The sequence below is a fragment of the Girardinichthys multiradiatus genome, chromosome 19 (genome assembly GCF_021462225.1).
Source record: "Girardinichthys multiradiatus isolate DD_20200921_A chromosome 19, DD_fGirMul_XY1, whole genome shotgun sequence".
Classification (NCBI taxonomy): domain Eukaryota; kingdom Metazoa; phylum Chordata; class Actinopteri; order Cyprinodontiformes; family Goodeidae; genus Girardinichthys; species Girardinichthys multiradiatus.
This window is the reverse complement of record NC_061811.1, coordinates 37,750,640-37,774,437: the sequence shown is the minus strand read 5'-3', so window position 1 is coordinate 37,774,437 and position 23,798 is coordinate 37,750,640. Positions and strand designations below refer to the sequence as shown.

At 41.9% G+C, this 23,798-nt stretch overlaps 2 protein-coding genes across 5 annotated transcripts in view; one reads left to right on the top strand and one right to left on the bottom strand.

Annotated features, from left to right (window-relative positions):
• The window catches only part of mapkbp1 (mitogen-activated protein kinase binding protein 1), a 79,545-nt gene extending 68,012 nt beyond the window's left edge, over positions 1-11,533 (top strand). For 3 of the 4 annotated variants that reach the window (XM_047345062.1, XM_047345061.1, XM_047345064.1), the window contains 7 exons: positions 1,261-1,388; positions 1,481-1,663; positions 2,049-2,130; positions 5,700-6,076; positions 6,183-6,884; positions 7,718-7,803; positions 10,400-11,533. In XM_047345062.1, the coding sequence (XP_047201018.1) occupies positions 1,261-1,388; positions 1,481-1,663; positions 2,049-2,130; positions 5,700-6,076; positions 6,183-6,884; positions 7,718-7,803; positions 10,400-10,639 (1,798 nt within the window). In that variant the 3' untranslated portion in view covers positions 10,640-11,533. Of the gene's footprint in view, positions 1-1,260; positions 1,389-1,480; positions 1,664-2,048; positions 2,131-5,699; positions 6,077-6,182; positions 6,974-7,717; positions 7,804-10,399 lie in introns of all 4 variants that reach the window. The other variant, XR_007035059.1, reaches the window with a different exon arrangement.
• A 3,898-nt stretch (positions 11,534-15,431) lies between these two features.
• The window catches only part of LOC124855747 (myosin-2 heavy chain-like), a 57,884-nt gene continuing 49,517 nt past the window's right edge, over positions 15,432-23,798 (bottom strand). The window contains exons 20-28 of the mRNA XM_047345804.1: positions 23,658-23,711; positions 22,208-22,270; positions 22,045-22,107; positions 21,905-21,967; positions 21,780-21,833; positions 16,721-16,804; positions 16,569-16,631; positions 16,266-16,394; positions 15,432-16,164 (exon numbers count right to left, since the gene is read on the bottom strand). Of these exons, the coding sequence (XP_047201760.1) occupies positions 15,884-16,164; positions 16,266-16,394; positions 16,569-16,631; positions 16,721-16,804; positions 21,780-21,833; positions 21,905-21,967; positions 22,045-22,107; positions 22,208-22,270; positions 23,658-23,711 (854 nt within the window). The 3' untranslated portion in view covers positions 15,432-15,883. The remainder of the gene's footprint in view (positions 16,165-16,265; positions 16,395-16,568; positions 16,632-16,720; positions 16,805-21,779; positions 21,834-21,904; positions 21,968-22,044; positions 22,108-22,207; positions 22,271-23,657; positions 23,712-23,798) is intronic.

Here is a 23,798-nt window from a genome sequence, read left to right as displayed (position 1 = left end):
GATTCCAGACCTTGGGGGACCTGCGGAAGCAGTGGACTGAGTCTGGAGTAGAAACATCCAGAGCCACCGTGCACAGGCGTGTGCAGGAAATGGGCTACAGGTGCTGCATTCCCCAGGTCAAGCCACTTTTGAACCAGAAACAGCGGCAGAAGCGCCTGACCAGGGCTACAGAGAAGCAGCACTGGACTGTTGCTCAGTGGTCCAAAGTACTTTTTTCGGATTAAAGCAAATTCTGCATGTCATTCGGAAATCAAGGTGCCAGAGTCTGGAGGAAGACTGAGGAGAAGGAAATGCCAAAATGCCAGACGTCCAGTGTCAAGTACCCACAGTCAGTGATGGTCTGGGGTGCCGTGTCAGCTGCTGGTGTTGGTCCACTGTGTTTTATCAAGGGCAGGGTCAATGCAGCTAGCTATCAGGAGATTTTGGAGCACTTCATGCTTCCATCTGCTGAAAAGCTTTATGGAGATGAAGATTTCATTTTTCAGCACAACCTGGCACCTGCTCACAGTGCCAAAAGCACTGGTAAATGGTTTACTGACCATGGTATCTCTGTGCTCAATTGGCCTGCCAACTCTCCTGACCTGAACCCCATAGAGAATCTGTGGGATATTGTGAAGAGAACGTTGAGAGACTCAAGACCCAACACTCTGGATGAGCTAAAGGCCGCTATCGAAGCATCCTGGGCCTCCATAAGACCTCAGCAGTGCCACAGGCTGGTTGCCTCCATGCCACGCAGCATTGAAGCAGTCATTTCTGCAAAAGGATTCCCGACCAAGTATTGAGTGCATAACTGTACATGATTATTTGAAGGTTGATGTTTTTTGTTTTAAAAACGCTTTTCTTTTATTGGTCGGATGAAATATGTTAATTTTGTGAGATAGGAATTTTGGGTTTTCATGAACTGTATGCCACAATCATCCGTATTAAGACAATAAAAGACCTGAAATATTTCAGTTAGTTTGTAATGAATCTAAAATATATGAATGTTAAATTTTCATCATGACATTATGGAAAATAATGAACTTTATGTACTTTATCACAATATGCTAATATTTTGAGAAGGACCTGTAGTTCCTGTTAATAGTGACCTGTCTTTTGTCTGTTATGACCAGAGGTTGTCAAAGGTCAACCAGTCCGGCTGGGGGGGGTGGGGGGGGTGGGGGATCCACGTGTCTTAGTGCCTCTCTGGAAAAGCACTACCTAGACTCAAGCACAGATACTTTTTACCGTCTGAGTAAACACCTCCACCCAACCTGTCAGTGACTTCCAGGTGAAGGATGCATGTCCTTCTGCTGCATATGGACGACAGGACAAACCCAGTCCAGACAGTGGCTGCTCTCTCAGATTCAGCTCCACGTTGTCCAGTCCAGAGAGACCAGCTGCAGATGGTATGAAAAGTGATCATAGGACCTAGTGAAATCATTTGTGATGTATTTGTGGTGGGATTCTTTTCTTCATCTTCTTTCTTTGATCTCATCAGATACAGAGCCCACAGAACCTCTCAGTGTGGATGGAAACTCCTCGGAGCTGGAAATGGAGGAGAAGGATGAGGAAACACAAGGATGCAGGGGAGACAGGACACCCCAGGTGGTCCCTCAGACTCCAGACCAGGAGGCATTTCTGAAGGAGCACTTTGTTACACTGGCTGACATTTCTGCATCAGGTACAGCATCTCCTGGTGACACAATGGAACCCGGGTCGATCACTGAGTGTGATCAGTAATGGGTTCATATTTGGTACTGATTGAATCAAGTCAAATGTTACCAGAATGTTTTACTGTTGGGAAGCAGATGCAACATGATGTTAGAATCTGTTTCCAAACTCAAGAAACATAACTTAGATCTGAACACAGCATTCCATCTCATCCACATGAAAAGTCTTGTTCTCCAGTCGTTTCCTTTCACACATTGAGGACTTTAGCTGCTTCAATGAGTTCTTACTGCTGTTCTCCATAGTGTTTCAAGTGCTGGATTTAATGTTGTGCAAATATCTTCCCAACAATGCCTTGATAGATTACAACAAGTCATGTGAAATGTTTGTGTTGACAGGTGATCCAAACAGAATGTATCACAGCTCCAGCGAGAGTCTCAGCATCTCCTCAAGGTTCCTCTCCCAGAACTCATCTGGAAGGTAGAACATCAAACTGATCACTGATCATCACCACACACCCCTTCACACCCCTAAACAATACAGCCACAAACATCAGTGTGTTTTACACACAGACTAACAGGAAGTAGTGCAGAAGTTGACTGGAAGGAAAAGGATACATATGGAGATAAATTGGGGCCATAAAGTTTGTTCAAACGAAAAAAATTTTAACCTGAAAAATAAAAGTTTGTTCAATGTGTTATATGTGATTGGTTTTGAATGATAACATGCTTCAGCGATAGAAGCAGCTTACGTGAATATACAACGCGCATCTCAGAGGAGAAAATATGATCTTGACAGATTTGCACAGCATTTTAAGTTCGTGTTGGAGATTTCTCATGCTCTCAACATCAAGCAAAAGAACCGCCAGCCTAAGCGGCAGGAATGAAACCAGATGCAAAACGAGCAGGTATTTTCCGAATATCCTTCCATAATTAAGCCTGGACTTGTTTTCACATGGACTGGACTTGGGTTTCGGTTTTTGGTGCGCCAGAGCTGATCTGCCTGACTGGAGCAGAGGAGAGGTTTGTCTGAGCTAACACACCCTGTTGATGGTCAGACCTCTCGGAGTTTCTCCGATCCTTGGTCCCCAGAAGCAATCACAATCTATCTAACACTGACTGTTAAATGAACAACTCTCAAACAGTTTCTAACTTTCAGCTCCTTTAATCTAAATTAGGCAGAGGAATGATTACAGAGATCAGCGCTGAGGCTCCCGTCTCGGACTGTGGCAGTTTGTAAAAGGATGACGAAGAGCCCCGAAAGAAGGTCACATGTAGTTTTATATCTGGCACTCCGATCCAATGGATGTTCCCTCCCTCAGTGATTTTCAGTAGACCATGTGTCACTATTGTGGTGTCTATCTGGTAGGTTGTGTAGTAGCTGGTGTCCATCCTTAATCTAAGTGTGCTGCTGCATTCTAATCAAACCAGTTACAGCCTGCTCCACCATTAAACCCAGTGCCCCAGCCACAGGTCGCTCATGACAAACCTTGGTCCATTTATCCTTGTGTGTCGATGAGCATTCTTTTCCTATTCTAACAAAACGGAACATTATAATTTATGCTTAATATCATTATGGTATAAGTGGGAAAAACTGCTATGAGGGATATAAATAAAGGTTATCCCTAACAGGTTGACATGGCAATGTTTAGGGCACAGTGGTCCAGAAAAATATCAGCGCCCCACAAACTGTCACCTCTTGCGTACTTGATGTCGCGCTCGCCCTGCGTCTGTGCAGGGCGATGGGCCAGTGGTTCAGCTCGTGGGTCAGTGGTTCACGGGCTGAAGTGAACCACTGACCCACGAGCTGAACCACTGGCTCACTGCCCTGCGTCTGTGAAAGGCAGTTATTAAAAACTAAACATTCACAAAATAAGAAATGCCTAAACCAGCGGTCCACTGGGGATTTCCTCGGTTGCCCCGTATGCCAGTTTGCCCCTGGCTGTGAGTCACTTCACTAAATGGAGACCAAACACGTTTTAATCAAAAATGCACCAGAAACCGAAACCCAAGTCCAGTCCTTGTGAAAACAAGTCCAGGCTTAATTATGCAAAGATATTCGGAAAATACCTGCTCGTTTTGTGTCTGGTTTCATTCCTGTCGCTTAGTCTAGCTGTTCTTTTGCTTGATGTTGAGTGCATGGGAAATCTCCAACACGGACTTAAAATGCTGTGCAAATCTGTCAAGATCATATTTTCTCCTCTGAGATGCGCGTTGTATATTCACGTAAGCTGCTTCTATCGGTGAAGCATGTTATCATTCAAAACTAATCACATATATATAGAATATTGATGATGTATTACAGATAATCCCAGTTCCCACGGTCCCTGAATGCAACAGCTGGGAATATGTTGTTCAGCCGCAGTGTTGAGCTCAGTCATGATTCCTCATCCCCGTGATCTGATGCCCCGCCCCCATCGCCAAAACAGGGCCAAAAGTTTGAAGCCGGAAAAAAAAATCTGCAAGTTCGAAAAAAAAACTTGAATCTGAAAAGTAGTTTTGAACTTATTTTTTCCAGTTTCACAGCAGTTTTTATTTCAGTTGCAAAACTTTTTTTTCTAGTTTTCAAATTTTTTTGGGGGAGGTTCAAAATAATGTTTCAGGTTCAAATGTTTTTCTTCTGAACAAACTTTTATTTTTCAGGTTTAAATTTTTTTTGTTTGAACAAACTTTTATTTTTCAGGTTCAAATTTTTTTTGTTTGAACAAACTTTATGGCCCCAATTTAGCTCCATAGTTACATGGCTTTTAGATTCCTTTAGTGTAACTTCCATGTGTATTCAGCCCCCCTTTATTCGGTTTCCTCTAATTAAAATTCAGTGCAACCAACACCATTCAGAGGTCACCTAATTAGCAAACAGAGTCCACCTGTGTGTAAATGAATCTGAGTATAAATGCAGTTCTTCTGTGAAGGCCTCAGAGGCTGGCTCGACAGGAGGAGGGCGAGACGTCGGAGCGTTTGGAGTGGTGTGAGTTTGAGAAGGCCATGGACTAAGCAAATCACAAGTAGAAGAAATAATGAGAGAAATCTCTAGGAAGTCAACCTAGTGAGTTGAAAAGTTACATTAAGGAGAGTGTCAATAAGATGATGAATAAAGCTCAAAATCATAATAATAGACTCAAGGTGGTTGATTTGGAAAAACTTGTTGCTTTCATAACAGGAGTAGTGACTCTACAATGGAAGTTAAATCAGTAACTGAAATAATTCAAATATTTGTAAAGGTAAATCCTGGCAGGATGTCAGAAATAATGTTTGTAGGCAGACAAGTTAGGAGCGGTCATGGGCTGGATAGGGATTACATTGATGGTTACATTGATACAATGGAATAGTTAATTGGAAGACGTTAATTGGCTAATGGAGGAGAATTGAAGAAATATGTAGATATCTACATGTCTGCAGTCCGTCCTTCTTTGTCTGTTAGCAGACATTCTCACTGGCTGCTCCCACAACCATTATAGACTTTGCTCTCAAGGCACTGTTAAAAGACCACACCCCAGAGAGACTTATTCATTGTTCTTGCTTTTAAGCCTGTCTTATTTATTTTTTATACTTATTTTATTTTTGACCTTTGATGGCTTATTTTATTACTTATTGTATGTATGAATGTATCTGTTTGTAACTGCAACGAACAATATCATCAGCATGGCTCATTGAAATCTGGAATTTTGTGAAAGTGTAGTAATGCTTTAAGTTGCCAGTATACTTACACACACACACACACACACACACACACATATATATATATATATATATATACATATATTTTATCTCTTTCTATCTTTACAAGGACTTTGTATTGACTTCCATTAATTTCAATGGCCCAACTCCAAACCTAACCTAAATTCATTTCACACCTTAGTCCTAAACAGTCCTAAAGTCCAAAAACAGCACTGCTCCTTATGGGGCCCAGGCTTTGGTCCCCATAAAGAGCAGGCAGTCCTCACTACATGGTATGTGATTTAAAAATAGGCCTTACAATGTAACAAGTGCTGGAACACACACACACATTAGGGTCGCTGTATGTTGAAACCTCTTGTCTTTCCTCCTTAGTTGGACAGACTTTCCTCCCCCAATGTGGACCAACCATGGAGGTGCGGGAGAGGTAAAGGCCAGGCCTCTGGTCTCTGAAGTCCGGCCCCTGATAGATGGGAATCAGAGCTGGACACAGGAAAAACAGGAGTCATTAGTCCAGGACATGACCTCAAAGACTCATCAGGATCAATCACAGCTTCCTCGTGCTCAGAATCAGAGTTCATTCCAGGGGGAGGGAGCAGAGACCACCAAATTAGTCAATCAACCTTCCAAGAACTCAGCACAGAAAGAGAAAGTCAGAGGAAACCAAGGCCTGGTGGTCCCTTCAACCTCCTTCCACCTGACCTCTGAACTTAAGAGGGCTCAGTCAGTCCACAACCTTCTGGCCAGCACAGGTAACATTCATGACCACAGCGGTCAAAGCCCCAACCAACAACAACCCACCTTCAGATTCTATTATGACTCTATGCTTAACACTTCTTTGTTTTCTTGCCTTATCAGGAGACTCTTTAGATTCTCAGCTAAACTCTTGTCCATCCAAAGAGGTCCCCCCTCAGCGTCCCACCACTCTTCCTTCTTCCCCTAGAAAGCCCCATTCCACAGCACAATGCACTCCAAGGCCCAGCTCCATTTCCCCACGGTCCCCCCAGCAGGAGAGTGCCACGGCCACACCAAGGAAGTCATCTTCAACCTCTTTGACAACATCAGTACCACGTTCCTACATGAGTCCCACTGCCAGCTCCATGGCTAAGATGTCCCGCTCAGTCTCCATTGGCGACAACCTCCACATCTCTGAAACTGCTGAGGATCCTGCAATGGCGTCCACCTCACCAGTGTCTCAAGACAAAGAGATTGTGCCCCCTCTTGTTGCTGTGGTGCACTCCAATGCCTCTCTAGCCACGCTCCAACATCCGGCCATTCCCCCTGTTGTTGTCTCTTCTTCCCCCTCATTGTCTTTGTCTGTGGGTATCTATGGTAACCGGGCAACCCCTCCTTCTCGCATTCTTCAGGCTCGTGTCCCGGGCAGTAGCCGGCCACTTCCGGACAAGCTCTCCCTGGACTCCTTCTCCCCTTCCTCCAAGTCCACTGGCTCCTATTCAGAGAAGTCTTCCCTAATCTCTGTCTCTCCTATGAGTCCATCCCAACAAGAGGAGGAGCCTCTATCTCGTGCAGGTACCAGTGGAGACACCATGGATGATCCAGGTTTGGCCTTCCTTCTCATCCTCTTTTTCTTCATCACTTCATCCTGTCATGTCTATGGCTCCGTCCCTCCTCCTCTCCCTCTGCAACGGGTGAGATGTGTCTCCTGTTGACCTTTTATGGTTTTCCTTGCTGTATCCCCGTTTTATCTTCTTTTCTTCTGCCTCCATTTTATCACAATAGCATCATGAAAGTGTATCTCTGTAAACAACATACAGTCATGTGAGGAAATTAAGACATCCTATGGCAGCCTAACATATCTGGACATATCAATGTCCTGTTTAAACCTCAGACATTTAGTTTAATGCTCCTGACTGTTAAAGTGAGGGTGAATTCTATGGTGAGATCCAAAGATCTGTCTCAGGTCTTCAGAGAGAAGACTGTAGCAGCTTCTAAGTCTGGTAAGGGATTTAAACTGGTCTCAAATCTGAAACCAGCTGTTCCACTTTATGGAAAATAGGTGGAGGACATTCAAAACAACTGGTAACATGTGTAAGTCTGGCTGTCCAAGCAGACTTGGACTGATTGATGGTCTTTGGACAGATGAGTCTGAATTATTTGGACACCAGAACAGAGGTCATATTTGAGATATACAGTCCTAGAAAATAACCTCATACCAGCTGTGAAGTATGGAGGTGGAAGTGTCATGGGTTGGGGATGCTTTGTTGCAGCAGGACCTGGCCAACTTTTCATCATAGGATCCACCATAACTTCTCCTGTGTATCAGATTTTTTCACCTGACTGTAATTGTTGCTGTATTGTGTGCTTATTGTGCTCCTTATTTGTTTATGAAGTGAAGGTGAAAGTGACCTAACATGCTGTTGCTCTTCTTGCAGATCAACCGGTCAGTCTGGAGACGTGTAAGGCTTTGACTAGTGAGCTGCAGAGATGCTTCAAGAGAGCAACACACCTTTACAGAAAGGTGCGTATTGCTGCTACCGTGTGCCTTCCTCAGTGTAAATAACACTGAGCATTCAGTGTCCTCTAAGAAACATCTGTAGTTGACTGTGATTTGGAGAGATGGAATCTTTGATAGTGATTGTTGTAAAGCTTTGGCCTGCTGATCTGAGTTTAGGTGGTTCTGATTTCTCTTTAAGGGAAATATTCTAAGAGGATATAACAAAATTAAAAGACCTTTTCCTGGCATTCCTGTCTTGAACATTCATTACCTATTTAGAAACAGAATAGAATAGAAATATCCTCTATTGTCCCTCAGTGGGGGATTCGTGTGAATAACAGACAGTACAGTAAGGGAACAATTTACAATCTAAGAAAGAATATTGTACAGTTATTAAGACCATTAACAAGAAGTGAAAAAACTGTGCAAATAACAGCAGGGAGGTAAGCACTTACTGAGTTTATTGGGAGCAGTGATGGTTATAAAGTCTAGCAGCTGCTGGGAGGAAGAATCCTGGATAACGCTCCTTTTGTGCACCTAGGATGCAACAGGCTGTCACTGAAGGAGCTCTCCAGTTCTGCAGCAGCTTCATGCATGAGATTTGAGACATTATCCAACAGTGATGTCATTTTTGCTAGAGTCCTGTCTCCCACCACCTACACTGGATCAAGGAGACATCATAGGGCAGGGCTGACCTTCCTGATGAGCTTATCTAACAGCTTCCTCTGAGCTGTAGATAAGCTGCTGCTTCAACACATAACACAAAAAAAGATGGCTGACGCCACCACAGAGTCAAAAAGATCTTCAGGAGCGCCCCCTGCACTCCAAAAAGATCTCAGTCTCCTTAGCATGTAGAATCTGTTCTGACACATCTTGTAAAGAGCATCAGTGTTGTGACTCCAGTCCAGTTTATTGTTCAGGTGAACACCCGGGTACTTTTTAGAGTCCGCTACCTCAACGTCTGTTCCCTGTATGTTCACCATTGTCACTGTTGTAAGTTTGGGCCTGTGGAAATCCACCACCAGCTCCTTGGTTTTCCATGCATTGATCAGGAGGTGGTTCCGCTGGCACCAATTCACAAGGTCCTCTGTCCACTGTCTGTACTCTGAGTCGTCCTCACCTCTGATGAGGCCGACTATGTCACATTGTTTATTTGACAGCATTGCTGTAAAACAGGTTGAACAAATGTCAAAGACAAAAATGGCAACAGAACTGTCTTTTTAAACCATATTATGGATATATCCTAGCGATTAGCATTACTAAAACATCAGTCTGTTTGTAGTGCCTAGCATAAAGATAGTAGCAAACCAAAAGGCTTCCAACATTTTTTTAGAAAGAAGCAGAAATATGTCAGCAAGCCATATAAAATGCAGTTTAATTTTAAATAGCTCCTAACAGCTTTGTGCTTCTTCTCAAAAAGAATAAAATGCGACTTTGCTGTACTCTATTCAGCCTTTTTATTATCAAGGGAAAGTTTTGTTCCACATGAATGAACTGCAGTCATATGTCGTCACGATGGAGAAAATATAGTTCCCTTATTAAATACCCTGTCTACATCTTCTGCTTCGTCTTAAACACCTCACATATTGTGAAAATAGTTTAATTAAAATCTTCTTCTCTTAGTAACAGCTTGCAAGTTTAGTTAATGCGACCCACTAGCACTTATGTTGTGTTTTCAGAACAGAAAGATTGTATGTTTGAGTTTCCAAACAGCTAGTCATCGTCAGGGCTGATCCAGCTGAAAATCACCTGATCGCAGGCACCAGCCTGTAAGTTGTAAGTAGTGTTGAGATTCAAGCATTAGTGTAATATGTACTTTAACGTCAATGATTTAACCAGATGTAATAACGGTGGCTCCAGAATAACAGGATCTTTTACCAGATACTTATTTATCGTGGAATTATATCAGGAAACAAAAATGGTGCATGATGCTCAGGGATCTTATTATGACTATTTGATTGCAACTAATTATTTTTTTATTCAAAATGTGAAACATTTTTCTGCTAAAAGCTATATACATGTATTATGCAAGCTTTTGGTCTTTTCTTTTTATACCTGACTGTTGTACACTTTTTCAGATCAACAAATATTTCAAAAACAAATTTCACATGTTGAGTGCCATGTTCCTACTAGACATAATCCAGAGTGTGTGGATGTTTCTTTATCTCCGGCCTTCGTAAAGCTTAGATGTTTTGTTGCCGTTATTAGCTGATTCTAATTTATTCTTAAGAACTGTTTTTGAATTTATACCTTTCTGCTAAATGAAAAGGGCTGAAAGCTTCAAAAGGATAAAAGAGAGCAACTTAGCTGTGATCCATTCAGCCTTTCTGTTATCTGCTGAAAGTTTTGATCTCTCTCACCCTCTTGCAGCCTGAATAAGTTGCAGATATCCCTCAGTGGGCTGTAGAGGTACAGCTTCATTTTAACAGCTTCTTCTATCTCTATTCTCTGCCACAGAAAAGTATGGCAGTCAGTACCCACCAAGTGTCTTAACATAGGTTAAAAGCCAATTCTCAAGTGCTTCTCTAATTTCTACAAGTTAAAAACATATTGGTCCTTCTGTTTTAGATGGTCTGTGACTTAGTTTTGGACCATGTTAACATTTAGATTGTTCTTCCAGGTAAGCGGCTCCTCCATAGATGACTCCTCCCCCAGCCAGCATCAGATGGCTCTCCTCTTATCAGAGGCCTTCCAGGCCATGAGGACAGAGCTGGACTCTCTGCCGCTCAGCACACCCAGCATGCAGGGCCTGGACGGTGGGCTGGGAGGAGTGGGGGAGGTGAAGACAGCAGCTTTACTTGAGGAGTACTCGCTGCTCCTCCTACAGGCTGTCCACAGAAAGATCAACACCTCCACTTGAGCTCTGAATGCTGACCTGCTCTTCATCATAAAGTTCTGCTCCTGCAGAGAAGGCTTCTTGAAATGGGCTCGTTTACTCTTTCACTCTCCACAGATGAAACTCGTATACTCTGCTACTCTCTCCCTTCTTTTGAATTTGCCTGATTTTTATTCTTCCTTTTCTGACACTGGGGAACTGCTGAACTGTTTATTGAGTTTTTCCTCATCGTGTGGGTCATCAGTTCACCCGCCCATTAATCCAGTGCTCTTTTTCCTAAACATTCAGTGTGTTTTTGTCACACAGAGAAAGCACACCGGGGCAATGAGGGGCTCAGTTTTTACACTTGTTTACACTTTGACCAAAGGAGATGGGAATCTGAAGAACTCACTCTTTGGTTTGTGAACGACAACTCTACCTCCTGATCTACAGCTGGCCCCAGAATCAGTTTCAGAGTAACTTTTGGAAGCATTTTAGATTTATTCAGTCAGATTTTTCTTTTTACAAGGACTGTCAAATTCTGTCTGAAAGCTCTTACCTATGATTGCTTACTGTAATTGGGAAGAGATGAAAACCAATGATCAAAGAGCAATAGTTTGTAAACACACTTAACTGATGAAAATGTTCCTGCATCCGAGGAACTCAACATGATTCCTGAAGCGATCAAATAACACTTTGTATTTATTGTGTTGATGAGCTGTTACACTACTGAACAGGAACTCTGACCCAAACTGACTGGTGTGGTTTAAAAGCCATGAGGTGGAAGTCCTGATCTGAGCCTTAACACAACTTCAGTCACCTTTTATTGCACACACTACGGGGTTTTGTGGGGTTAGATTTAGCTAACTGTGATCACAGAGATGTCAGAGTCCTGTTTCCAGTTGTTTTTGTCACATTTAATAAAAGTTTCACATTTTCTCTGATCTTTCTTTTTACTCTTAGCTCTTTACCATGCCTGTGCTGCAACTCAAACACAAAGCACCATCAGAAAGTGTGATTACTCACTTTTTTCATATTTTCTTAGATTACAAACTCATTCTAAAACTGATCTGAGTTCAGTTTTCTTTCAAATAAATTGACACAAAATAGCACAAAATATCAAGGTGAAAACACGTCTTCAGAAATGTATTAAAATGTAGACATTTAAAAATAATTGGTACATAAATATTCACACCCTTTATGACTCAAAACTGAGCTCAAGTACATCTGATTTCTGCTGATTATGTGCTAAATTCAGTTGAGTTGACATGGTTTGTTTATATATAATGTCTCTTATTTGACAGGACATATCGGAGCATAAACCAAGCAATGAAGTCAAAGGAACTAAATGTAGACATGCAAGACCAAATTGTGTCAAAACACACATGGATCCAAGCAAATCTGGCAGCATTAATGCCCCAGAAAGCACAACAATCTTCATTATTCAGAATCTGAAGATGCTTGGAACAAATCCACCCAACCAAACGGAGCAATCAGAGAAGGACGGCCTTAAATAGACAACTGACCAAGAAGCCATCAATCACTTAGACAGAGCTCCATTGTTCACTTCTGGAGACAGAACCATCCAAAAGATCAATTATTGCTAATACATTTTACAAATCAAGCCAGACGGAATGCACTCCTCACTAAAAGGCACATGGCAGCCCTCTTGAGATAAACTTAAATCAATTAAACATCTTTGGAATGACCTAAAATAGCCTGCCTACCAGCGCTGTCAATCCAACTGGACTGAAAGGACCTGCAGAGAAGAAAGGGACAAAATACCCCAAAATAGGTACAGCAACAAATCCAAGAAGATATTTTACCCCACTGATAACTGAATAAATGTCCCTCAGCAAGATGTACTTCAACTACACACTTAGTGTAGCCATCAGCAAGCCTCTGGCATCATTCTGGTGGGATATTTGACCGCTCTTCTTTTTGGAAGCGGTAGAGTTAATTGAATTGGTTGGTTTCCATGTATCAACACATTCTTTTATTTTAAAAATGTCCTTTAGGACAGTTAGTTTTAGGCAAGGTAATTCAAGAAGCTTCATGTTACTCTGCTTCATCCAATCCGAACAGGTTCTGATCTGTACTTGTGATCATTGTGCTGCTGGAATACAGAGATATTTCATAGTTTCACTCATCTGAACCAAACTATCACCTCTGATTAAAGGAAATTAGTCAGGATGTTTACAAACAACACAGAAACCAGGAAAGCCCAAGATGATGCCAAGAAATGAAAGCAGCTGGAAGACCGCTGTCACTGTCTAAAGTAAAGCGAGGTGACATCAACATAAACTGAGGGAGCCAATCAAGAATGAAGCTTCTGGTCCAAAACCAATACCTTGAAGTTTGATTGGAATTAGCAGCTTTCCACATAGACAAGCCAAGTGTCCTCTGGAAAATGTTTGATGATCAGAGGAGACCAAGACTGAGCTGTTTGGCCATGTTGACAAGACATGTTGCTAGGGGACATTTCTCCAAATATTACTGGTGATCTCTGCACAAGCCAGTATTTATAGACTTGACCCTGTTTGGATAAGAGTAAATACACAGAAAATCTATTCTTGTGCAGTTTATTTTCGTTTTTAAAATTCATTGAAGTTGTTTGTTGCATGATTATTAGACCCTAATAAAAAGAATGGTTCAAAGGGATGGTTAAAGGCCTGAAATGAAATAACATTCATGCTAATAATTATTAGATTAGTAAACTTCAGACCGGTACAGTATGTATATGCCTCTCCCCAGCACCTTTATTTACATACACTGATAATTGTCTTAATGTAAATTATTGTTTTAAACCACAAACAAGATTAAGGCAATAAACCTTTAAGCTTTAGGATTCTAAACTGCCATTAGGTGTAAGTATTGGGGTACATTGTTGTCTGTCCGTTGTGTCTCTGTGACAGACTGGTGACCTGTCCGGGTTGTCTCACTCTTTGAAAGCTGGCATCACCCACCTACAACCCTGCAATGATTGAACTTGTATGGAAAATGATTGGATTAATGAAGGTGTATAAGTCAAGAATATACACTACTCAAGGTTAGAGATATTTGGCTTTTGAGTTAAATTTATGGAAAACGTAATGAATTCACGCTACAGTGATATTATATCATGAAAGTTGGGCATTTAAGTAGAAGCATGCAGTGGTGATTTTCTCATCTCAAACTTTTTATTGAAACAAAAGCCAACAATAGTGGCGGGTGACCACAACAATGTGGTCTGAATATGGTCAATATGTCTCAATAATCTGTCATATGACCTTCAGCATCAATGCCAACTTAACAATGACATCTCATGCTGAGTCATGGCATCTTACTCTTCTGGAAGGGTGGCCCTCATGTCATTGAGGTTGTGGGGTGCAGAGTTACGAGCTTCTAGACGGAGACTCAGCTGATCTCATAGGTTTTCTATGGGGTTCAGGTCTGGAGAAAGAGCAGGTCACTCCATTCCAGGTACCCCAGTCTCCAGCAGCTGTTTCCTAATGATGCTACCTTGAAGACACTTTAGACATGCACATCTACATTCATCACAACAATTCACATTACCACAAACACACACACCATGCCCCTGTGCTGAAGGGGGATGGTGTAGTCCCCTGGTTCCCTCCATGAAGCCCGTGCAGGTTCGGTGGCGACAGGGGTGTGGGGATGGCCCGGGGATCTCTGATGTCGCCATGAGGGTGCCCAGCAGGGGCCTGCCTGCCTTGGTTGGGGGTTGTCTGTTTGGGTGTTCGGGCCACGTCCCGCAGTGGTGGGCCCGTCGGGTGGACTTTGGCCCAGGAAGTGTAATGTGATGGTTGAGGGCCTCGGGAACTTCGCTGTTCTTTGGTTAGTGTCTCTCCCTCTAGACCTCTTGTGTACTGCCACCCCCAGGGTGAATTACAACGTGCCCCTCCTACCTTGGTCCCTCAGGGTTCCGACTGCTGCAGTGAGCTAGTACCTGCCCGACATGTTGGGGGCTCTGGGGGGTCTCCACTGGTTGATGGGGGCCTGCTCCCATGCGCCTTGCTGGCAACCTGACTCTGGACTGAGTGTATGGCTGCCCTGACGTGATTCTTTTTCCCTGGTTGCCTGGGACTGCTGCTGCCCCCCGGATCCGGGTATACCTGCCCTTTGCTGCTCTTAGGTCCTGTGGATTGCAGGCCCTCTACAGTTCTCGCCACACTTACAAATGTACACCTCCAGGTGACAAACACTCACTCACACACACCCACTCAACACAAACACTTGTTTTTACACACCAACACTCAATGACTCAATGGTTCAAGGTCATACAAACAAAAGTCACTATAGGGGCCTGCCTACTTTGATGCTGGATTAAATCTGGAATAAATACAGTTAATCATGCAATTAGGATACTGTCTTGAGATATTCTTTTTGTAAAGCAAAACTGCCCTGGCACATGTGGGCAATGTTGAAGCACCCCCTCCGAGAGGTCTTCTGCGCGTTTGTTTATTCACCGTAAGCTGAAAGAATTCACACCCATTGAAATAATACACTCAGACACCGTTGTATTGAATTTAAAGTACCTGGCCCAGGGAAGCTCTCATGTGATCAGGACACACACCGAGACGACTTCGGAGCTTCTCACTGGGCTCATTGCTTTTATTAAAACACACATGAAAATGGGCAGCGCCCTGTTTACAGTTTTTTCTCACATATAGTCACGTACAAACTTTTCCTGCCTACCATATTAGGACATGTTCCTGTCTCCCAGCTGCATCCCGTATCTACTGATATAAGAAGGGAGTACTTGGCCCGTTAATCTTTTCACATCCTTTTCCCACCCCTACAGTTCTTCAGTATTTTTCTGCTTCACCACACTCAAGGCCAAGTTTGTGCAATAACAATTCTGCAGGCCACTAACACAGGTTATACATTTTATTTCCCACACTGGTTATGAACATAATAATAATAATGCACACACATAATATATCTCCACAGCAACCATCAGCTCCATATGGTGTGCCTGAAACACTGCGACAGGACACGTAGAAAAAAAAAAAACTGATTTCAACCCAGCATATAGACGAGGGGTAGACCACAGAAAAGGTACATGGGCAAATCTTGAATGGGGAGCTTTGCAATTCTGGTAATCAAGACATTTAATTGTTATTGTAAAGAACATTGTGTTTAAGAGTTTAGTTTGTTCAACATGCAACCATAAAACCTTTTCCACTGACCAAAAATCAAATTCCTAACTTTTTATTTTAGTCTGAATGAAGGTCATGTCTTCTTCAAACAAAGTCTCGCTCTCACGTTGATCCTGGGACAGCCCTGTCAGACTGGGAACAGCAGAAAGCCAGAGAACACACTGAAGTTTCGGGAGTCATCATAGAGCCGATAGCTGGCTGGCAGAGCGACGCGGACTCGATCACCCTCATCCAGCTGCAGAGCCACTGCACTGGTAGTGGAGGCGTATCCGCCATGGTCATTTAGGTCTAGGCTGAAAATGATTGGCTGCTCGTTTCTGTATAGGTACAGACCCATGTAACCCTTCAAGTAATCTGCAGCCGTGAAGCTGAAGAAATAAAGTCCTCTGACAGGAGCTGTGAAAACCCCTGCAGCAGCGACAACCTTCATTCATCAGTTCAGTTTACCAAAACCAAAAAAAATGTTTACAGTGATATCCTTCACCAAATCAACTTTTGTGTGTTGTTACCTGCAGAGCTGTTGTAGCCTTGGCCAATATTGGTGATGGTTTTGGAGAAGATCAGAGTTGTTTCTTCATCAAATGGACCAACTTTTCCTGAATCAGTCAAACCGGCTGAAAAAGCCACATTCAGCTCATCTGGAAGAAACATTTGGACTTGTTGGAGCATCAGTGGTGCCATTAGGCCTAAAACCAGAATTACTGTTCTGTTTTCAGCCCGAGTGCTAGTTTGAGTTCTAGCTTGGATGAAAAGTTTTGATTATTCTTGATAGTTTCTAAACATCAGGTGCAAAGAATGTTTCTAAAAAATACCTGCTGTGTTTCCCAAAGCTGCAGTCAATCTCTCTGAAAATGTAGCCAGTTCAGCTGCTCTAACTAAAACATAACACATAATTTCTATCCAGTCACAATGTTCAGAAACAAACAGCTCAAGGAATTTAAAAAGATTTGTTAATATCAGTCACCTAGGCTTTGTTTCTTCAGATCATCCAGCTGCTCCTTAGTTACATTCAGTCTGAAAGTCACAGCTGACAGCTTGGTTTCAAACTCTGGACAAACAATTCATTATGAATCATTATTGTTATAGTGACTCGGTAAAAACCACAACAAGAGTTTAGAATCCCAGCTGTGTAAACTGCAGGGTAGCCAAAGTATTCGCACTGTGATTGAAATGTGAAAGTATTTGCCCACTGATAGGTTTTCTTTTTTCATCACATCTACACATTAATATCAGGCAAAAATAAATACAAAAAGTAGTTTTAAAAAAACATCACAATGAAAATGGCCCCATTAGACAAAAGTAATTGATCAGGCCAATCCAAAACTTTCTTTTTGTCTTTTTGAGCCATTCAGAAGTGGACATGCTGGTGTGCTTTAGATCATTGCTTTGCTTTTTACTTTATGTGCTCTGGAGTGGTCACAAACTGATCAAGATAAACCTCCACCCCAGTCTCAGGTCTTCTGCAACTTCAGTTTAAATGGACAAGGAATGTTTGCACAGCTTCAGAGATGAAGCCATTGTGTGCGAGCTGTGACAATGGCTTAGTAAATTTATTTACCTTTGTGTTATTGACTATAGTGTTGAACAATCCTTGATAGCATGCAGAACAAAGGGATGGGGCAATATGTGGATCAGTGGGAACAGTCGTTTTGGGTTTGAATCCAGCTTCCTCCTGCTATATATCAATGTGTCCCTGGGCAAGGCACTTAACCCTAAGTTGACTTCAGATCTGTGTATCTACAAGTTTTTGTGAGGACAACTGGGTGAATGTGGCTCTTTGAGTGATCAACATGACTAGCGCTCTATAGGTTCAGTCCTTTTAACAGATTAGTTTGAAAACAATAAGAATCAACAGAGCAGACTAAGAATGTATCAACTAAATATAGAATAATTTAAGGTAAAAATCAAACAGAAGAGAAGATGCATTAGCAGATTTTCAGGTTTAAAGCCTTAAACATTCCACCAGGTTTGACCTGAATTCTAAGAGTCAGATCAATTCATAAGAAGATTATGTCTGGACCTCTGTTTCTGGAGTCTTATTCAATTCAATTCAATTCAAAAATACTTTATTAATCCCAAAGGGAAATTAAATGTTGTTATAGCTCATATTATGAAGGTTTCCTCAAAGAGCCGTTGTAGATGCTGATGGCTGTGGGCAGGAAGGATCTCCTGTAGCGCTCCGTCTTACAGCAGATCTGAAGAAGCCTCTGACTGAAGACACTCTGTTGTTGTAGGACAGTCTCATGAAGAGGATGCTCAGGGTTCTCCATAATGTTCTTCATTTTATGAAGAATCCTTCTTTCCACAATGATCTCCAGAGGTTCCAGAGGAGTCCCCAGAACAGAGCCAGCCTTCTTTATCAGCTTGTTGAGTTTTTTTTAAGTCCCTGGCTCTGATGCTGCTTCCCCAGCAGATGATGGTAGAAGAGATCACACTTTCCACAACAGACTTATAGAAGATATGCAGCATCTTGCTGCAAACACCAAAGGACCTAAGCTTCCTCAAGAAGTACAGTCTGCTCTGTCCCTTCTTGTAGATGGCTTCACAGTTGTATCTCCACTCTAGTCTGTTGTCCAGGTGAACACCGAGGTATTTATACTCCTCCACCACCTCCACTTCTTCTCCCATGATGGAAATAGTTTTTGACTTATTCCTGTTTCTCTTAAAATCTACAATCATCTCCTTTGTTTTAGTCACGTTCAAAATGAGATGATTGTTTCCACACCATGCCACAAAGCGGTCCACCACCTTCCTGTACTCAGCTTCTTGTCCATCTCTGATCCACCCCACGACTGCAGAATCATCCGAGTATTTCTGCAGATGACAGGAGTCCGTCTTGTACTGGAAGTCTGAGGTGTACAGAGTGAAAAGGAATGGTGAGAGTACAGTCCCCTGTGGTGCTCCTGTGCTGCTGACTACCTGGTTAGACTCACAACCCTTCAGTCTCACAAACTGTGGTCTGTTTGTCAGGTAGTCTTTGATCCAGGAGATTGTTGAGGCCTACACCTGAGTCTTCTGGAGTTTCTGACAAAGCAAATCAGGTTGGATTGTATTAAATGCACTGGAGAAATCAAAGAACATGATTCTCACAGTTCTGCTGGCTTTGTCCAGATGACAGTGGGTTTGTTGAAGCAGGTGTATGATGGTATCTTCAACTCCAACTCCACAGCGATAAGCAAACTGAAGGGGGTCCTGATGGTTTATTGTTTGCTTACTCAGGTGGGCCAACAGGAGTCTCTCTAGGACCTTCATGATGTGAGATGTCAGGGCAACAGGTCTATAGTCATTGAGGACTGATGGGTGAGTTTTCTTTGGTACCGGAATAAGACACGAGGTCTTCCACAACACCGGAACCTTCTTTCCACAACACCGGAATCTTCTTCTGGGCCAGGCTAAGGTTGAAGAGGTGCTGCAGAATCCCACAGAGCTGCTCTGCACAGGCCTTCGGGACTCTAGGGCTGACATGATCTGGACCTGCAGCCTTATTCCTATTCAGTCTCTCCAGTTGTCTCTTCACCTGACTTCTTGAGACACACAGATGGAAGGGGGAAGCAAAGGAAGCATCAGCATCTTCTGATATGGTTGAAGGCAAATATGTAGAAGCAGAAGGGTCTAGGGCTGAGGTGGAAGATAAAAAATGTGAGGTGTTACTGGACAGCTGTGGGTCCTGTGGGTCAAAGGAAGATGGAATGTCTGTTTGGCTGTGAGCAGGAGAGGAGGATGCGAAGCTGGTTTCTGAACTGAACCTATTGAAGAATGTGTTCAGTTCATTGGCTCTGTCCAGACCTCCATCGGTCTGATCTTCTTTCTGCTTGAAGCCTGTGATCTTCTTCATCCCTGTCCACACATCTCTGATATTGTTTTGCTGGAGCTTGCTCTCCAGCTTCTTCTTGTACACCTCCTTGCTGTCTCTTATCTTGACTTTAAGTTGCTTCTGTATAATCCTCAATAATTCTGTCTCCCTCTCTTTTTTTCTTGTTAAGCAGGTCCTTCAGGTCACTGGTGATCCAAGGTTTGTTATTGGGAAAGCATCTCACGGTTCTGGAGGGGATGATGTTATCCACACAGAAGTTTATATAGTCGGTTACACACTCAGTCATGGCATTGATGTCCTCTCCATGTGGCTGGCACAGTGCGTCCCAGTCTGTAGCCTCAAAGCAACCTTGCAGAGCTTCTTCAGCTTCCTGTGACCATTTTCTCACAGTCCTCTTTATTACAGGTTGTCTCTGAACAAGGGGCTTATATTTCGAGCAGAGAAAAACAAGATTGTGATCTGATTTGCCTAGAGGAGGTTGTGCTGTAGAGATGTATGAGTCCTTGACATTTGCATAAAACAAATCTAATGTTTTGTTTTCTCTGGTAGAGCAGCTGACAAATTGTTGAAACGTTGGAAGTGTAGCAGAGAGTGAAGCATGGTTAAAATCACCAGAAATTACCACAAAAGCATTGGGGTTTTGTGTCTGTAGCTTAGCAACAACTGAGCTGATGGCATCACATGCAGTGTCAGCAACAGCGGAAGGTGGAACGTAAACTGTTACCAAAATAACACTGGTGAACTCTCTGGGTAAATAATATGGACGAAAACTTACTGCCAACAGTTCAATATCTGGACTGCAGAGATGACACTTCACAGTAACATGTCCTGGATTACACCATCTGTTGTTCACAAGTACTGCCAGTCCACCTCCTTTACATTTGCCGCTCCTCTTTAAATCTCTGTCTGCTCGTATGGTTAAAAAGCCCGGCAGAGAGACGCTGGAGTCGGGGATATGATCCTGCAGCCATGTCTCAGTAAAACACATGATACTGCATGCCCGGTACTCTGGCTGGGTCCTTTGTAGGGCTTGGAGTTCATCCAACTTGTTTCCCAACGATCTCACATTGCCCATCAAAATCGATGGAAGAGATGGTTTGAACTTCCTCCTTCTCTCTCTTCTCTTAGCTCCTGCTCTGCATCCTCGGCGTCTCCTTTTCAACTCATCAGGGATTTGGGGTTGTAGCTGAAGTATTATTTGAGCTTTTGAGATATTAATCAGCTGCTCCCGGTTGTAAGAAACAACCCCGTTGCCATGGCAATGCATCATAACAAATGTCCAAAAATAGAAAGTATTAAGAAAAATCCTCCAAGCTGCGCAGCATCCGACACTGGAGTGGACAGTCATACAAAAAAAATCAACTGTATCCACCACAAGTGGAATAGTTCCCAAAAAAGAATAAATCAGAATCAAAAGTAACAGAGCTACTCCAACCTGCTGCCACCTTGAGCGGCACAATTCTAGAATTTATTTAATTATAAATTTAATTTTTTATCAGAAACAGAGGGGTCCAACCTTCATGAACAGATAAAAATACAATCAAAGGACTATGTAAACAAGTTTTTAATAAACACAGTTTGAACCTGTTTATATAGAAAAGAGCTTGGTTAACATTGGCAACAGGTGGGTATGGCTGCATGCACAGTGACATGAGGTCTTTCGGACCACGCTCTTGGTGCAACAAAAGCAGCGAAGAACCCACTTTAGTCAAGGAAATACATCATCACACACTTAAACTCTGCAGGAATTAAACTGACGCAGAGCAGAAGACTGGTACAAAGTTATGTTATCTGCTGGTTCTGATTTACCAATTTCAGAACCACTTTCACAGTGTTGCTTAGGTCAGTTCATTCAGACCTCCTAAAGATACCATGTGTATGTTTAAACTGCTTCAGTCTAAAGGAAAAAACACCAAATGACCTAAAATCTTAAAATTGTAAAATAATTTATGAACGGATGATAACAAAAACAATTTTATTTTGTCCCCCTTAGGTTTTACAATTCATACAAAATGCATTAGGATCATGTTGTTTATAACATTGGTTGGAGAGCTTAGAAAAAGATATCAGTCTTGAAAAGCAGCATTAAGGGGGACTGATGGAGTAACATCATTATTACAAACCTATAAACGTCTGAAACTTAAAGCCCTAAATATAAAGAACCAGTGACTTAAATAATTTTATAGAAACCAAATGATTTGTGACTGACCTGCAGTTCTGCTCAGTTCATCAGTCAGTCTGGATTCCATCCAGGAGAACTGAGCTAATAAACAGCAGTGTCATTTTAATAAATTATTAGAAATGTTCAGTCAGCCTAAACGTTTCATGTGTTACCTGAGTTTGTTGTTTTCTGCTCTTCCAGCTGTCTCTCACTGACTCTCAGTCTGACCTCCAGACCTAAGCAGGATATCATTGCTTAATTTATTGATTTTTTAAGGATGAACAGAACCAAACACAAGACTTGATGATGGTACCTGCAGTGTGATTCTTCAACTGGTCCAGCTGTCCCTCAGTGGACCCAAGTCTGACCTCCACATCTCAAGAACAGATCAGCTTTTACTTATGTATTTAATAAGCTGACTTATTTGTTTAAAAATAAATTACTTTGCCAATATATCAGTAAGCATACTGTTGTACCTGTGTTTGTTGTCTTTAGACGTTCCAGCTGTTTTTCACTGGATCCCAGTCTGATCACCAACTCTAAACAGAAAACCAACTGTTAGAAAGGAGTTCCTCAAGAAACCTTTTGGATCATCCTGTTTTATTGTAAAATCTATCAATTTGTCTTTAAAACACACTTCTTATTATGAGGGCTTGTTTCTCAACTAAGTCATCAACCAATTATGACCGAACTGTCAGAGTGGATTAATACTTTATCTGATCAACAAAGAACCAATTGATGTACCTGTTATGATCCTTTTAGGCACCAGTGAGTTAAATGAATCATTTAGCCCCTTTTCCATTACCTGTAGAAAGCCCCAGGCTTTGTAAAGCCCAGGGCGCATTTCGATACAAATTTACCCAGGTAATTTCACTTTCTTGGGGCTTTACTCTAACGGGTAAATGGTCCTACTCTTGACATGGTCTTTCCAGCTTTCCCCGTGATTTGTTAAAGGGGCAGGGGCACTAACCGCAGCCCAATCTTGGCCTGGCACTTTGGGATTTCCTGCTACCTGTTATCTATTTGTGGCAGCTGAAAGTGAATATAAAGCATTTAGTAGGTATGAGGTGAATAGTACCAGAAAATAAAATGAAATATTTTTCGCCAGAAATTTGTGACATTTTACGTTATTGACAGCATTAATTATTAACTATTTTGCAACAGTTCTGTAAGACAAATATTTTAATGCGGTGCTGATGATCAGAGCACTTTACATAAAAAATACACATTTTCCTAAGACTGTCTTTTCATGTAAACTACCTAAGTGGAGTATAAACTCTTTAATATTTTTAATTTTTCATAGTTTTATGCAGACAGCTCTGCAGGAGGACAGACAACAGTTCCAGGTTTGGATGCAGAAGCTCAGTGATCCTCCCCTTCTCTCCTCTCCTCTCCTCTACTCTCAATGCATCTTCTACTTTCTATAAATATTTGCTTATGATAAGACAGTCAAGGTATCAATTCCCTGTAATTCTGGACTGAAGATCAGTTTTTTTATTCTAATAAACTTTTTTTTTTTTTACTAAAAACATGTTCAGTAGTTATCTGACGTGAGTTTACCTGATGATAATCAAAGAAAAATAGTTGTGTTAATCAGTGTTTAGTAGTTATTGTAAATGAATCATGGAGTTGTAAAACAGCATCTCTGGCCTGATGCAGGTTGGTAAAACATTTAATGTAAAATAATGATTTAAACTTTTCCTGTTTATGGTTCCAGTGCAACTTATGGAGTAATGTAAGGAATTAATCAACTATATAACTCTAAACTGCTTACCATCTATTATTTATCAGTTGACACAAAAAAATTATGAATTAGCTTTTAAACGAAGTAAAGGAGTATAGCCATCTGCTGGAATGGAATCCTGGGTCTTTTGGTGGAAAATGGACTGTTATTGAAGCTAAATGATTAGTAAAAATGTGACTTACCTGTTGTTCTGTTAAGTCCATCAGTCAGTCTGGATTCCATTTGGGAGAACAGAACTGAAAATGACATTAGGCTGGCTAAGGAAACAATTCAGGAGCATAACCATGGAGTATACAGCTTTGATTTAGTCATAGTCATAATTT